Below are 15,367 nucleotides of genomic sequence, written 5' to 3' on the forward strand. Positions count from 1 at the left end.
TCTCTCAGTCACATGACCTTTTTGATGTCAGACCGTGTGATCTCCTCTCACTCCACCTAAAGAATTCTATTTTTTCTCAAGGAAGCCCATATTCCATATGCATGCAGACCAGCTTTTCAGCAGCTGGATTTTGAGCTCAGAATGCTGGTACATACACACGCAAACACACATGTAACCACCACACTATGTGAACATGGAAGCAGCCACAAAGCAATTTGCAACCCATAGCTGAGCCCAGTACTCAAATATACAGAGTAACACTTTAGTATCTAATATAGTAAACAAACAAGACTGTGATGCAAGGGTGCTCAGTTTTGTTTTGTTTATCTAACTGTCACAATACCATCTAGATGAAGAAGCACATTTCACAAATTCCAGAAGCAGAGCTGGAAGGAATTCCCTTCTGCTAATTTTGTTACCATCTTTGCACGTTGCCGTGAAAATGCAGTTGTGGTTTGCATTGCAGACTGACATGTTTTCTGACGGTGAAATGAAATGCATGTCCAATTATACATTACAGGCAGAGGCAGCTGCGGCTGCAACCCTTGACAAGCTTAGTAAAATCCAATGGGTCTTCATTGCAATTAAGTATGCTTAAGAAGATTTATTTATTTATTTATTTATTTGGTATACCACTCTTTATGTGTAGATCTCAGGGTGGTTCAAAACAATTGAAAGTTGGAGAAACAAAACCAAAAAATGAGCTTTTATCTAAAATTCTCCTTACTGCCAAATACTACACAGGTAGCATTAAACAGCCACTCCAAGAGCTAAGAAGATAAGTAACTAACTATGCAGTCTTTAGAAGACATCTAAAGGCCACTGGCGGATGAAGGGGGGGCAGGGGGAGCGAGACACCCCAGGTGCCATCCCTGGTGGGGTGCCATTGCAGCCGCCCCCAGGACGCACACCACGGCCCCTGGGACATGCACCAGCCATGCCCCCACCTGTTCTCCGCTCCCAGAGCGTGTAGCTCTGCCACTGCTAAAGGCGGCCCTGCAGAGGGAAGGGCATTTTTTAATGTTTAATGTTTTATTATGTTTTTTTATATGTGGGAATCCGCCCAGAGTGGCTGGGGCAACCCAGTCAGATCGGCAGGGTATAAATAATAAATTTATTGTTGCTTTTGTTGTTGAATAGGACATCCCTATTTTCATGGTAGTGATGTATGGAAGTGAAAGCTGGACCATAAAGAAGGCTGATCGTCAAAGAATTAATGCTTTTGAATTATGGTGCTAGAGGAGACTCTTGAGAGTCCCATGGACTGCGAGATCAAACCGATCCATTCTTAAGGAAAACAGCCCTGAGTGCTCACTGGAAGGACAGATCCTGAAGCTGAGGCTCCAATACTTTGGCCACCTCATGAGAAGAGAAGACTCCATGGAAAAGACCCTGATGCTGGGAAAGATGGAGGGCACAAGGAGAAGGGGGTGACAGAGGACGAGATGGTTGGACAGTGTTGTTGAAGCTACCAACATGAGTTTGACCAAACTGCGGGAGGCAGTGGAAGACAGGACTGCCTGGTGCACTCTGGTCCATGGGGTCATGAAGAGTCGGACACAACTAAACGACTAAACAACAACAAGAATTTTCATCCGAGAAATGTTGGAGGGTATGCATTAAAAGAACTATCAGGCTTAACTAGATAACCTAAAAAATATTGTCTGGACATTTGGATTTACCGGACTGGTGAATGCAATCAAGCAGAGACACGTGGCGAGATAAGAAACTGAACGAAACACCAAAGAAAGCTTTTTTTAAAAAAAACAAAAAACCCTTCTTTCCTGTGTATATAGGTTGCCACCAACTTTCCAGAAGGCTGTGTGGAGTTTTCCCCCTACCTCCCCGGAAAAGAAAGACTGGATATCCTGCATAGGAACCAACTCCTAGGGTGCCCCAAAAATTGATGGGGATTGCCATTTGAATGGTGTGCATGCAGGGTGGGGCTTACCTGGACCTCCCCCCCATGCAATATTTTATTCGAGTTCGCACCCCGGATATCCTGTGTATCATGGGATAGCTCTGTCCGTACAGCATAGAATCCTAGAAATGTAAAGTTGGAAGGGACCCTGAGAATCACCCCTGCAATGCTGTCCTATCCGAGGATCGAACCTTGGCATGATCAGCGCCATGCTCTCACCAACTGAGGTATGACTCTTAATCTCAGAGTTGCGGGTTCGAGTCCCACGCTGGGCAAAAGATTCCTTGCATTGCAGGAGGTGGACTAGAGGACACTCGTGGTCCCTTCCGACTGTACAATCCTATGATGTGTGTGTGTTGTCTCTTAAACTCTCCTCACCTAGATCAGAAGCGACGGTTCAGCTCAGGCCTAGGGAAAGCTTGCCCACGCTTGACTCGCTCTTCGCATCGCTTTCTTATTATAGGGCAAAGCCGATCGCGTTCAAAACACAAAAGCACAGATGGTCCGACGGCAAACAGCATCCTTGCCACCTGCGAGGGAGGGAGGGAAGGAAGGAAACGAAAAGGGCGGGGGCGGGGGGAGTAGGGAGGAAAGCCCAAGCGCCCCAGCCAGAGATTTAAAAGCATTTAATCCCTCAAGAACGGATTAAGAATAAAATATAATAATAATAATAATGCGGTCCTGAGGCACAGAGCATCCATTCACCCACCAACGACGACGACGACGACGAGGAGGAGGCGACGAGAGAGGAAGGAGGCGGGAGCTGCGCGCTTGGCGCCCCCTTGAAGGTCGTTTGGCATCTTCCATTCATTCCGTCTAGCGCTTCGCCACGCCGCCTCAGAACAACCGCTGGGCTTTAAAAATTAAATTTTAAATTAAAAAGGAGGCACATTCTCTTCCTCTGAGCTCCCAAAACGTCACCCCTTCTCGGCAACGGGTCGACAAGAGCCCGAGAGCGAGCGAGCGAGAGCCAGCTCTTCTAACAAAGGAGAGACCCCCCGAAGGCGGGGCGCGGGAGAAGAAACACCTCAGCTTGGGCTTCTTTTCTCGTGAAGACGGAGGGGCGAAAAGGAGGGACCGGCCGCATTAACAGGTACGGAGTTTGGGGAGGGGGTCGCAGAGAGATAGCCTCGTGTGTCCCCTCCCTCGTCTCAGCCATTCACCCTCGGAAGGACACATGGCCGGCGACAGGAGAGAGCGGCTTTCGAGCTGGCGCATGTGGGGCGTAGGTGCTTTTGGCCAAAGAGGTCGGGGGCTCCTGGGCGCCTGAGGGAAAGGCTGGCGGAAATGGCGAGAAGAGGCGCCTCGCCGCGGCCCGGGAGCCGCGTGTAGCCGCATGGCGAGGGGGGCCCCGCCGCTTCTTGTCGGGTCTGCTAGTGAGGAGAGACCCTCACCTCCACCCCAGCCAGCCCCCTTTCTTCCCGCCTTCGCTTCTCGGGCTGGCAGGCATTCTTCTCCCGCGCTGCGAAAAAGACCCGCACGTTTCGGTCTCTCTTTTCTTTCTCCATTATGGGTGGAGGGAAAAAGGCGCGTAGGAAGCGAATGCGTGTGACTCATGCGCCGCACTTATTTCCACCTCTCTGAGGGGGGGGGGGCACCCACCGTAAACACACACACACACATATATACATATACACACACACGCTAAATGAGACCCTAATGAAACAGTTTTAGCAGACCTAGGTCACTGTTCAGGCTGAGGCACAAACCACGTTACTAGAATGTAGTCCTAATAAAAAGAAACGGATTTGACGGCTGGCAACCTTGACATGGGAAAAGAAGGGGAGCGAGCAGGGAGAGTGAAATTCGTCTTTGTCCTCCTCACTTTGCAAAAGGTTCCACCTGAAATGGTCCCTTCCTTTCTTCCAGAAGCCCCTCCCCCCCGGTTTATTTATTTATTTATTTTTTAAGAAATGGAATTGGGTTTCTGAATTGCTGGCAAGCTAAAGCTGATACCCTTGAATGCCAAAAATAGGGATGTTGGTGGACCGAAACCAAAAGAGGGACACTTTTTTTAAAAAAAAATGACATGCGGGATTTTTTTGAATGGAACATATTGTCACTGATCTTCCTCCTCTTTTTTAAGGCAGTTAACTTGTCAGCTGCCTAGGTACATTTGCCGTGGGTGTATGTATTAATGCTTCACTGCATTGGCCCTTTTCACCAGAAAAAGACTTTGTCCCAACCTTGCTTGTGGCCCACTCAGGTCTAAATCATGCATGCCCTGAATAAAGATGTTGTTGCTTTCACAGGAAATTGAAATTTGCCCTTTTTAAAAAAGATCCAGTAGTTTCACCCCACTGCACTCCACCCCTTTAAAGCTCCACTGGAACATTTTTGTGCCTTTTGGATAACAATCATCTGTGCAAAATGAAAATGCTGCTACTCTGCTCTGACTGATTCTGTAGGGCTCTGCTGGGTATTCAAGAGGGATGCTACAGATTACTTTGGAATTAATTATCAATTTCTTACGTCACTTGGTTGTATTGTAGTCCTTGTGCATCACTTGGAGACTGGAAGTTAACCGGTTTATAATTTGTTCAAATAAGTAACTGCTTCACTGAGAAGTTCAAGGTTATGCTAGGAATGCAGTCCTGGTTCTAGCCTGCATCTGTATAGAGCTGACATCTTTTCCAAGTCTTGGTTTCTCTCCTAGAGAGGCTTTTTCTCTGTTCTATTCTTCTCTCCCTCTCTTGTGGTTAGTGCCTTTGCTTTTTTTTATCACACACCATCAGTGTCCTTTCCGCCATAAGCCATTTGTTCACAAAGCAGAGTTGTCATACAACCTGTTGCTATCACTGATTGCCTCCATGGGCAGGGTGGGGAGTAAAGATTGTAAATGCAGAAATACTGGGTGATGTCGTATGAATTCCTACAGTAGGTCCATTGGTTACAGTGGGTCTGCTTTGAGTGTGACTAAACATTATGTAGCACCCCTTATAACCACCATACTCATTAGTATTATTAGCTTAATTTCAAGACAGTGTTAAACTTGCTGAAATGCGCTGAAATCGGTGGAGTCCCAATTCTGTGCTGGATTTAGGCTATTAATATTATGATTATTGGCATCGTTGTCTTCAGCCTGCTTAAACATGCCAGATTATCATTTGATTATCCTGCCTCCCACTGGTCTCCTTCTGCTCCTTTTATTGCCATTTTAGTCAGGCCTCTTTTATCCTTGAAAATAGTTGCATCTTTTATGGTGGATTTCACCTTTCCCTGCCTGATTCATTTCAAAAAGAATGCTGAATTTATTATTTATATTTATTCGTGTGGTGCAGTGGTTAGAGAGTGTTGGACTATGACCTGCGAGACCAGGGTTCAAATCCCAGAACAGCCCGTGCGCCTGCAGATGTAGTAAACCGGGCTTACCAAATTCTGAAATACCTTCTAAAGATCACCCCCACCACCTGCAACACAATGAAACCCAGAGTCTAAAGCTACTTAACTGCTCCATTACTCATATCTATCCCGCCTGAAGATCTCTGGTGAAAGGAAGGCAAGGTATAAATATAATAAAATGCTCTTAAAGATGTCCCGTTGGACTCTTTGGGAGAGGGGCTTAGCCACTAAACTTTACATCAGCTTGCTAACACTGAAAACTGAACTTTGATAATGAAGTAGTGGATGGGAAGTGGCTGTTCAGTTGAAATCCACCACCAGAAATCCACCAACATGCTTTTCTTAGAACGGAAGGGTAATTTTCATAACGCTACTTGATGCCACATAGTTTATCTCATCTATTTAAAAACAAAGACATTTGTGTACGTACAGAGAAGAACATGCCAATCCACAATGTGGTTCTCAAGTCTCCACCATTCCACAACATGATTTCTTCCTTCTCCCACTACATTTTTTGTGATCAGAGATAAGAATGGTGAGGACATGTTAATACCCTCTTTTTGCTGTCGTTTTCTCTCACTCTTAATAGTTCAGGCCTAAATAAATGTGGGCTTTAAACCACAAATTGGGCAAGAAAAAATATATTTAAAGCAATCTTCAGTTGACTCTATGCTGTATAAATAGCCCTTCAGTCTATATATTTAATGTTCTGAATCAAAGAATGAATAGAATTTAGGAGGCCAATGAGCTAGAGGTGCATGCGGTCTAAAGTCCTAGCATTATGGAAGAATTTTAATATCCTACATGATGATCTTAATAATGTATTTTAAGAGACTTGAATGAAACACAGTTTGTTTGGGTATCTGACCTTCTTTACAGTAGCTCTTCTCAAGCCTGAATTGGCTTTACATTTTGAGGTGATGTGAGGGTTTTATATTTGTTTACTGTATGTGTTTTAAATGTTTTGATATTTTTTTTAAAAGATATTTATATTTTTGTCAGCTACCACATGCAAATCATTGCTGGCTAGTTGGTAGAATGCTCCTTTCAGAATAAAATAATAATAAAATATGTCCATTTTGCAAAAAACGAGAACGAGATCAGAGAAATCGCATGTGAGCTGATAAAGAGGATGTTAATGAATATGAATATACATAATATTCAGTACACTTCCAACAACCAGTGCAGAATTAATTGCTTTTAAATATGTCTGTTCTGCCTTTGTGATCTCCCCACCCCATGCTTGCACCTGCCCCCCCTCCCCCGATTCTATTTTAAACGTTAGGCTGTAATTCTGTAGCCAGTTTCCTGGGTGTAAAGCCTGCTAAACTCAGTTGGACTACTTCTGAGTAGTCATGCATAGGACTGCACTGTTACTGGTGTGTTGATTTGATATAGCACAGCAATTTGTTTTAGTTTGTAGCTGCATGCTGGCATGTGTAATCACAGTGGTTTCTCATGGTTATGCTGTGTTATCAGCACAGGGATGAATTTAGGAGCAACAGACCTACCTGGGGCAGCAGACTTAGGTCCCACAGGTCTCAGAGGGCACCTCTCATGGACTGGCTACTCATCTCTCCAGTCAACAAGCAAAGCAAATAGTTCACCTTTACTGTTGACAAGCGGCCAGTGTTGCATTTATGTTTGTTTAATTTGTGGGGAACTTTACGCCACCACTGCTCATTCGGTGATGTACATATGACTGTGAGTGATTGTGATCCAGACTCATGCATGCAGATTTATAGTCTTCTATGGCAAGCATGCTCTATGCATCAAAGTTATTAAATCTCTTCACATACAATAAAAAAGGTATTCAGAAATGCAGCAAATATATGCAGGGAGCACTACTGATGATTCTTGTTCCTTGGTTGAGGTCTCCATGCCTGGTTGGGTACACTGAACACCCTGTCCCAACAGCAGGCAAACCCTTCTCACCCTCGCTTTTTCCTTGAGCTTCAAATTGGTGCTGGGGACAAGATGGATAAACAGTCACAGAAGACTGTTACTCGCAGGAGTACAACTTCATGGTTCAGTATGGAGTTGGGCTTGGTGTTAGCACAGGGTGCTTAATAAGCACACCAAAGGCTTCTTCTGTGTTTGGCTGGCAGAGAAGGGTTTTTCCCCAGAGGTTAGAAAAATTAGCAACATCATATATTTTTGAGTTCAATCTGTCCCTTTCCCAAGCCTGGCTAAGAGAAGTTGCAAAGGAGAACTATGCGCTTGAATCGATTTGCATTTTCTCCCCTTGATGGTGCATGGGATTTGCCCAAAGCTAAATGCAGCGAGAACAGTCAGATTAGAGTTTAAGGATTCCTGATCTTTTTATCAACCTGGTAGCAGGAAACCAGTTTCTGAACATGTGCAGTGTGGTTTGTTGGAACTCTCTCTTTTTTAAAAAACAGTTGAATAGAACATCCTGTTTATGTCTCCAAACAGAGCATGCGTGTGTGGCCCGGGGGTGGGTGGGAGAAGTAGGGTTGCAGTAGCAGGCCAGGCCTTTGACTTTTACACATTCAGTATACCCTATCAGTGCAAAATGAAAGCCCACACCTATCAGAAAATTCTCTTTGCTGTTTCTCAGTCCTTTTCATACTTAGAAAACATGCCCTTTCTGCATATATGCAGTATGGCTAATAGGTGATTCATCAGTGGCAGTGTTCAAAATTAGCCAGGCACATTTTGCACCCTGCTATTGGTCACTTGCAACCAAGGGAAGCTGCCTGGGCACCAGGATAGCGTCTGACATCTCCACCATCTGGAAGTACATGCCTGGGGATCTTTGGAACGTGACAGTTTTCACACACTAATACCACATCCTGCAGAATTTCTATTCGTTGTATGTTATCTGCACAATCAGAATGAATTTCAGGAACCAAAATGCTTTTTCTGTGCAGCCTGAGCAGGAGCAAGCAGTAAACAATGTTATAGTTAATTGCCATAGCTTGTCTTCATTTACCCCACCCCACTGTTCTGCTCATTGTTGCGAAGAATTTTCCTACATTATGAATGATCTGTGTCACCGTTAAGAAAAAGAGGTCGGAACAGGCCAATAGATATGTGGACAGTCCCTGGATAAAGTGGCTTTTCTTATTTAAGTTCTCAAAAGTTCTTAACCCAGCTCAAGGTTGTCATCTGAGCTTACTGATAATCAATCACAGGCAGTCCATCATTTGGAAAATAAGACTTTAGAACCATCTTGCCCCCAAATGGCAACATTCCGTTTTGGCGACTGTAACCTTGGTTTATGGAGCTGTTTGGCACCTAGCAGCACTGTGGTCTAAACCACTGAGCCTAGGGCTTGCCAATCGGAAGGTCGGCGGTTCGAATCCCCATGACGGGGTGAGCTTCCGTTGCTCGGTTCCAGCTCCTGCCAACCTAGCAGTTTGAAAGCACGTCAAAGTGCAAGTAGATAAATAGGTACTGCTCCGGCGAGAAGGTAAATGGCGTTTCCGTACACTGCTCTGGTTCACCAGAAGTGGCTTTGTCATGCTGGCCACATGGCCCGGAAAAACTGTCTGCAGACAAACGTCGGCTCCCTCAGCCAGTAAAACGAGATGAGCGCCGCAACCCCAGAGTTGTTTGCGACTGGACTTAACGGTCAGGGATCCTATACCTTTTTTACCTTATACCTCTTGAGTTTCTAACAATGATCAGTAGCGTAATAATGGAATCATTAATATGCCTAATTTAGGGTTGCCATATTTAAATATTTCAAATTTGGACACAAAACTTGTTAAGCTTTTTTTGGGGGGGCAAAGATGTTCAGACTCTTCCCCCTCATCCATCCTTCTCCAATGGCAATTAGAGTTAGAGCATGTTCAAGGCAGTGTTAGAAACTCAGATATATAAGCTAATCATTTATATATCTGAGGAAGAGGCCTACAAAGAAATAGAAGTGCCGAAAGAGTCAGTGCTAGATTTATTTCTGAATATGTTTGCTATTTCCTCAGTGAAGCTTTCTTTCCCTTAAAGAAAAGGATAATATAATCCACTCAGAGCAGAAGTACTTAGATGGTTAAACAGTTGTAATAAGCTTTCACTTACTTACATCCATGTTATGAGATCACAACCCATTTGAAGACTTCCCTCCTTTTCTTTCTTTTTAAAAAGCGGGTTATATATAACATTCCTTATTGAGCCTGCCTGTTACATTCAGTGTGTTACAAGCAACTGTGGTTTTTTTTTAAATATTTTTCCTGTTGCTGAACTTTATCTTCTAGAAATTATCACCTGTGATAACTTACTTCCTTTCTAGTTCTTGACATGTGTTTTGTTTGAAAGGGCCAGTTTGTAGAGTTGCTGCGGAACTTAATATCTTATGCTCACAATCCCATAGTCGGTCTCCCTGGTCCTCCTCCTCCTCTTCTTTTCAAAGGTAAGGCTAGGGGAGAGGAGGGAACACAAAAGATATCACATGGCAGTCTTTACATAAAGGAAGCAGTTTATGTGAAACTAGAGCTCTAGGTCTCAAGGCATCTCTTAGGCACATAAATGAGCCTCTAGCAAGATCAGCCTGCCTGTGAACAGAAAGAGGAATCCAATTTCAGCCTGTAAGCAAATTGTTGACTTCTATGGCTGAAGCTAGTACCCTCTAAAAAGCCCAGCTTTAAAATCTACCTGAACTCAGGTGGAAACAGTCCAAAGGAATGGAGGCTGAAAGTCTCCCCCCCTTTTTTTTTAAAGAAAGTGATTTTAAGAGACCCCATAAGGGTCAGTGTAGGGTACCGGTTAGAGTGCTGGACTAGGACCTGTGAGACCAGGGTTCAAATCCCCACAATGAAGCTCACAGGGTGACCTTGGGCCAATCACTGTCTCTCAGCCTAACTTACGTACTTCATAGAGTTGTGGGGATAAAATGGGGAGGGGAGAACCACATACACCACTCTGAGCCTCTTGGAGAAAAGGTGGACTATAAATGCAATAAATAAATAACACCTCTCAAATTCATGTCCTTGCACTTTTAATAGCCTTATAAATCAGCTTTTTTCTCATCACATTTCCCACAGCCAGACAAAGATAAGATGAACATTTAATAAGTGATGCTCGCTAATAGTATTATCACTAATTAGTTCAATGGCACATTTTAACTGTACAATAGTTGCTGCCATCATTATTACTACTACTTCTTTCTTTCTTCTTTGCCAATCAGTCATAGCCAAGTAAGATTGTCTCCCATGAATATAGTGTGTCCGTAAGTGACTGTGGAGGCCAATTCTGGATCCACACGTCCTGACACAGTGGGGACATAGGTTTCCAGGTGGGAGTTGATCACGGTGAGGATTTACGAAATGTGCCTTCTTCTTAGTTTGTTTCTCCCTTTCGTCCTGAGTTTGTTCTTCTCCAAAGTCCATGACTTATCCACCCAAACTTTCATTATCTGGAAATTATAAAACAGGCCTAAAGCATTCACCAGCTAAGTCAAATGTAATCCTCAGACAGATATTGTAACCTGCCAGCTACTAGGCAGTCCCCCTGTTCTTACATTACCTGGCAGGCAGCGATACCCCAGCGGACTGTCACACATAGCTGCTACTCAGCTTGGTGAGTTGCAATCCACTTAATGAGAGTCATCAAAACGAACCCCCAATATAGCTCCTCTTCTTTGCCGGTCTGCATGGATCATCTAATAGGTGACTGTGTGTCTGTGGGGGCAGGAATGGCCACACCCACTTCTGACATGTGACCACAGGATGTTTGGTCAAGGATTAATGTGGCCCTTCGGCCAAATAAGGTTCGCCACCCCTGCTTTACACTGTTGATGGGATTTTTATCTCCTTACCTTCCCCCTGCACAATTGTCTCTTTTTAAAGGATTATTTACATAGGATTTTTGTCTATGCTAATATGCAGCCTGGCACCACTCCAGGTCTGTAGAGTAAATGGTGGCCCTGCCCTATTGACATTAAACAGCAGGTGCAGTCCAGGAAGAAGCATGTTGGTGTTACATGTGCAGCTGCATCCAGAGGAACTGCATTTGTTGTATTGGGACTGGAGAGACATGGGTTAAAATTCCCACACGGCCATAAATCTTACCAGGTGGCCTTGAAACAGTCTCTTATCTCTCAACCGAAGAGAGTTATTTTGAGGAGGAGGACATGTGGGAGAGAAGCATGGCAGCTGCCACAAAAAGGGCATGGTGTAAATGTAATCATTAGTTGTTAAGAGTGCAAGCATTAATAAAGTTTTTTCACCTCATACAACCTGCAGTAATATTTAATTTCATAATTTCGCATTTCTCTCAAAGTATGTACACATGGGAGTAGATCGCTTTGCATGCCGAATGACAACCTTGATTATACATTGTGCAAAATTAAATACATCTAGATGGGGAGGAAGAATCTCTCTTAATCTTTCCCAAAGTTCTCAGGCTGCTATTTGTCTGTCAACAATTATATACTGATGGTAGAAATATACAAATGCCATTTAGAGCATTCAGATCACCAGTCCTAGAGAAAGTCCTAGCACCAAGTTGTGTGTGTGTGTGTGTGTGTGTGTGTGTGTGAGAGAGAGAGAGAGAGAGAGAGAGAGAGAGAGACACTTGAGAGGTCATTGTTTATTTTCTTATTCTGACTTTGAACTTTTTCTTTTGTTTTCTTTTTGCAGGTTTTCAGGCTCACATTACAGGTGCTACTGATCTCTAAAGACCAAGCAGGCTTCAGAACAAGTTCACTAAATCAGGATGCCTTTCAAAGCAGGCCTAGAATTAACTGAGATGCAGAATATGACAGTTCCTGAGGATGATAACATCAGCAATGACTCCAATGATTTCACAGAAGTAGAAAATGGCCAGATGAATAGGTGAGTAGTTTTCCACTGCCCCAGATTTACCATGTGAAAACACGCTGTTTAAAAACAGTGTTTCTGACTTGAAACACAGCTCATGAATGATTCATTACTGAGTCATGTTCCATTTGAGAATGTGATTTGAATTTCATACCCAGCCTCTGTTGGGCATTGGCAGTAAAAACATAGTGTACCAATTTATTCAACCTTTAAATGTTGGCATATTTAATACAAATGTATAGAGTGCTTTGTAGCCAGCCAACCCCACAACTCAGCCTGGCCACCCAAAGCACAGCACAAAGGAAAAAGAAAAAGCAACAACATTCAACATTTGGGATTAGCATTACACACTATCTTAGATGTCTCTGGGTCTTTGACTACTTTTCAGTAGCCAAAATAGTGGCCAAATTGGTTCCAAACTAAAACATGGTTCAGATGATCCATTTTTCTTAGGTTTGGGGCATATGTAAAAGAGTAAACTTCCATGTTGTGCAGGATTCTTCATTAATTTGGTTTACACTGAGATTTGGGCATCTTCAAGCAAGATTATTTATTATTGCATATCATTGCATATTGCACCAAGCACCAGTTTTTCTGCTGCTGAACCTGGTGCAGCATGCATTCTTAAATGAATGTGCTTGAAAGTCCAAAAAATCTCATGTAGGCCAACTTGATGGAAGAATGCTACATCAAGGATAAACCACCTCCTTTCGACAGCACATTGTACCATCTCTTGTTCTAAAGCAAAATTACTTGGACCCCGTATACATGTTCACGAAGACCATGCAAAAAACTCCTGGGACTGCGCCTCTTCAGAACATGGGTGAGAGTGTTGCTTAATTCATAGCACTGGTTTTGTCTTTTAAAGCCCTTCACAGCTTTGGACCAAGTTATAAAGAACCTCCTGTCTTGGTATGTGACTATCTGTACATTAAGAACTTCAGTGGAGCATTCCCCCACCCACCCCCGTCATTTTAGGTGTGGTGAGTAGTTACCGTGGAGAGGACCCTCTTACTTGTGGAGTCCTCTCTCCATAGATGTTTGCCTGACTCCTATTTTATTGCCCTTTTAGTGCCATCCAGGCAAATATGCTTCTAATTTCCCCAAGCTTTTTAGATACAGTTTCAATCCTACTGCCTGTTTGATGCTGTTTTTGCAACGTTGTGGCCTTTAGCTTAATTGCATATGGTTATAGACCAGGCTTCTCTTAGCGGAGCTAGTTTTGTTTTCTTTGCACCGGATAGCCTGTATGTGTTTACATATACAGACATACACAAAGGGTAGAGCATTCAGCATGTATTTCTCCACCTGCATTCTGAAGTGCTACAGTCCCAGGAGGTCTTGAGCTGTTTATTACGTTTGAGGCAAGCAGACTAAGAGCTAAATAGGTCAAATGCTTCCCAGGTCCATTTTGAGTCAGGATAAAAGCTCTGTTTTCAATATACACACATACATTTTTACAATGTCTTGCTGTTTTAATGGCTTGATTAACTGTTACAAATGTTGCTAGCTTATTCTAGCAAATAAGAAAGAAAGAAACACTTTGCTTACTGTTGTAACCTCAGATCTCAAATGTGCACCTAATATAAGCTGTGTGAAAGCAGTATCTTTGCTAAATTGCTTTAGAGGGAGAAATGTAGAATAAGAAATCAAAACGTATCAAATTTCATGAAATGCCATGTTTTAAGCAATCTGAAGAACACAATATTTTAAACTGTAATGTTTTCATTAGTTCAAGTTGCTTGTTCATATATTTTCTGGCCCCAATCCAGCAAAAGTTCATTATAACTGAGGCTGCAATCCTATGTATACTTCCCTGGGAGTAAGGCTGATTAAACACAGTGGCCTGATTGCTTCTGAGTAGCTATGTACAGGAACGTAACTTCGCTGTGCAATCCTAAAGACTGTTTGATGAAGGAATAACCCTATAAGTTTTATTGAAACTAATGGAAGAGGTTAGCTGTGACTAATTAAAACTCCATTGTTTTCAGATTTAATTGCATGGAGGCCATGGTGTTTAATATGGGCCAGTTAAACTTGTCACACATGCATAGCTACTGTATATACTCGAGTATAAGCCGACTTTTTCAGCATATTTTTTATGCTGAAAAAGCCCCCCTCGGCTTATACTCGAGTGAGGCAGGCGGCGACAGAGGGACGAGCGGAGAGAAAGGAGCCCTTTCTTGCCGCTGGTCCCGCCACCCGCCTCTCGGAAGGGCAGGCACAGAAGCCGCGGTTGGAAGAGGCGCTGCGCTGTGCTGTGCCTCTCCCAACCGGGCTCCTATGCCTGCTCTTGCAAGCGGCAGAGGCGGCGGTGGAGGGACGAGTAGCCCGAAAGGAGCCCTTTTAGCTGCTCCTTCCTCCTCCGCCTCCTTTGCCACCGTCAGCGGTGGCAGAGGAGGAACAAGCAGCCCAAAAGCAGCCCTTTTGGGCTGCTGCTCCTTCATCCTCCTCCTTCGCCACCGCTGACAGCGGCAAAGTTGCGCATGTTCAAACACTTAAAGAAGCCCAGGTATTCCAACGCATGTGCGGCAGTGCTCCTTTAAAAAACAAAAAACCAGACAGAGTGGCAGTGGCGGTTGCCGGGGCAACTGCCCTTATGGTTCTAGAAGGAGCTCGTGAAGGGAAGCTGTCTCTCCTCATATCCTACTCCACCAGCCCGAGGCACATGGGGCTGCCCCGGACGGTGCTGTGCTGGCTGCAGATCCTCGACCTCAGCTTCCTGCCTATGCATTTCCGTAGGTGAGGCCGCACCCCCCCCCCCCCCGCTTCCCACACCTTGGCCGCCCTGACACTTCCCACCATACCTGGGCGCCTTGGAGGCTGAAGACGTACCTCAGGATCAGCAGGAAGAAGGGGCCTGGTTTGCTTTTGGCTCCCTCGGCTGCAAGCCCTGGGCTGCGTCTTTCTTGCCGTGTGGGTGCCTCCCCTCCTCCAAGAACTGAATGCAAATCTCCCACGGAGCTTTGAGGGAGCTTGAACTCAAGCCCTTTGATATGTGTATGTCAAATGTTTTCAGACCGAAGGCTGGGCAAACCAGTGGGGTAGAGAGGCCCTTTGGGGGAGATGGGAAGCACCTGTGTTCTGTTGTCATCGCTGCTGGAAATGTTGGGTAAGATAGCACCAGCATCCTCTTTATCCGTTGAGAAGAGGTTTCCTTAGCTTATATTTGGGTCGGCTTATACTCAAGTATATACTGTACTTAGAGATAAGTCCTGCTGAGCTTAGTGCACATAGAATTGCAGCCTTTAAGTCCAACTAATTTCAGTAGAGTAGTGAAACTTGTGCTTCACATTCTTCCATTGAAATAAATGGAGCTTAT

At 44.2% G+C, this 15,367-nt stretch overlaps 1 protein-coding gene across 3 annotated transcripts in view; it reads left to right on the forward strand.

Annotated features, from left to right (window-relative positions):
- Positions 1-2,450: 2,450 nt before the first annotated feature.
- SLC38A1 (solute carrier family 38 member 1) overlaps positions 2,451-15,367 on the forward strand; it is a 50,998-nt gene continuing 38,081 nt past the window's right edge. Inside the window, exons 1-2 of one of the 3 annotated variants that reach the window (XR_014516607.1) lie at positions 2,451-3,014; positions 11,866-12,060. Coding sequence is in view for 1 of the 3 variants with exons in the window: in XM_083463624.1 (XP_083319750.1) it covers positions 11,942-12,060 (119 nt within the window). In the remaining 2 variants the exon portion in view is untranslated. Of the gene's footprint in view, positions 3,015-11,865; positions 12,061-15,367 lie in introns of those variants that run through there. The other 2 variants (XM_083463624.1, XM_083463625.1) reach the window with 2 other exon arrangements.

This window comes from Podarcis liolepis (genome assembly GCF_965112155.1).
Source record: "Podarcis liolepis genome assembly, chromosome: 10".
In the NCBI taxonomy this organism is placed as follows: Eukaryota; Metazoa; Chordata; class Lepidosauria; order Squamata; family Lacertidae; genus Podarcis; species Podarcis liolepis.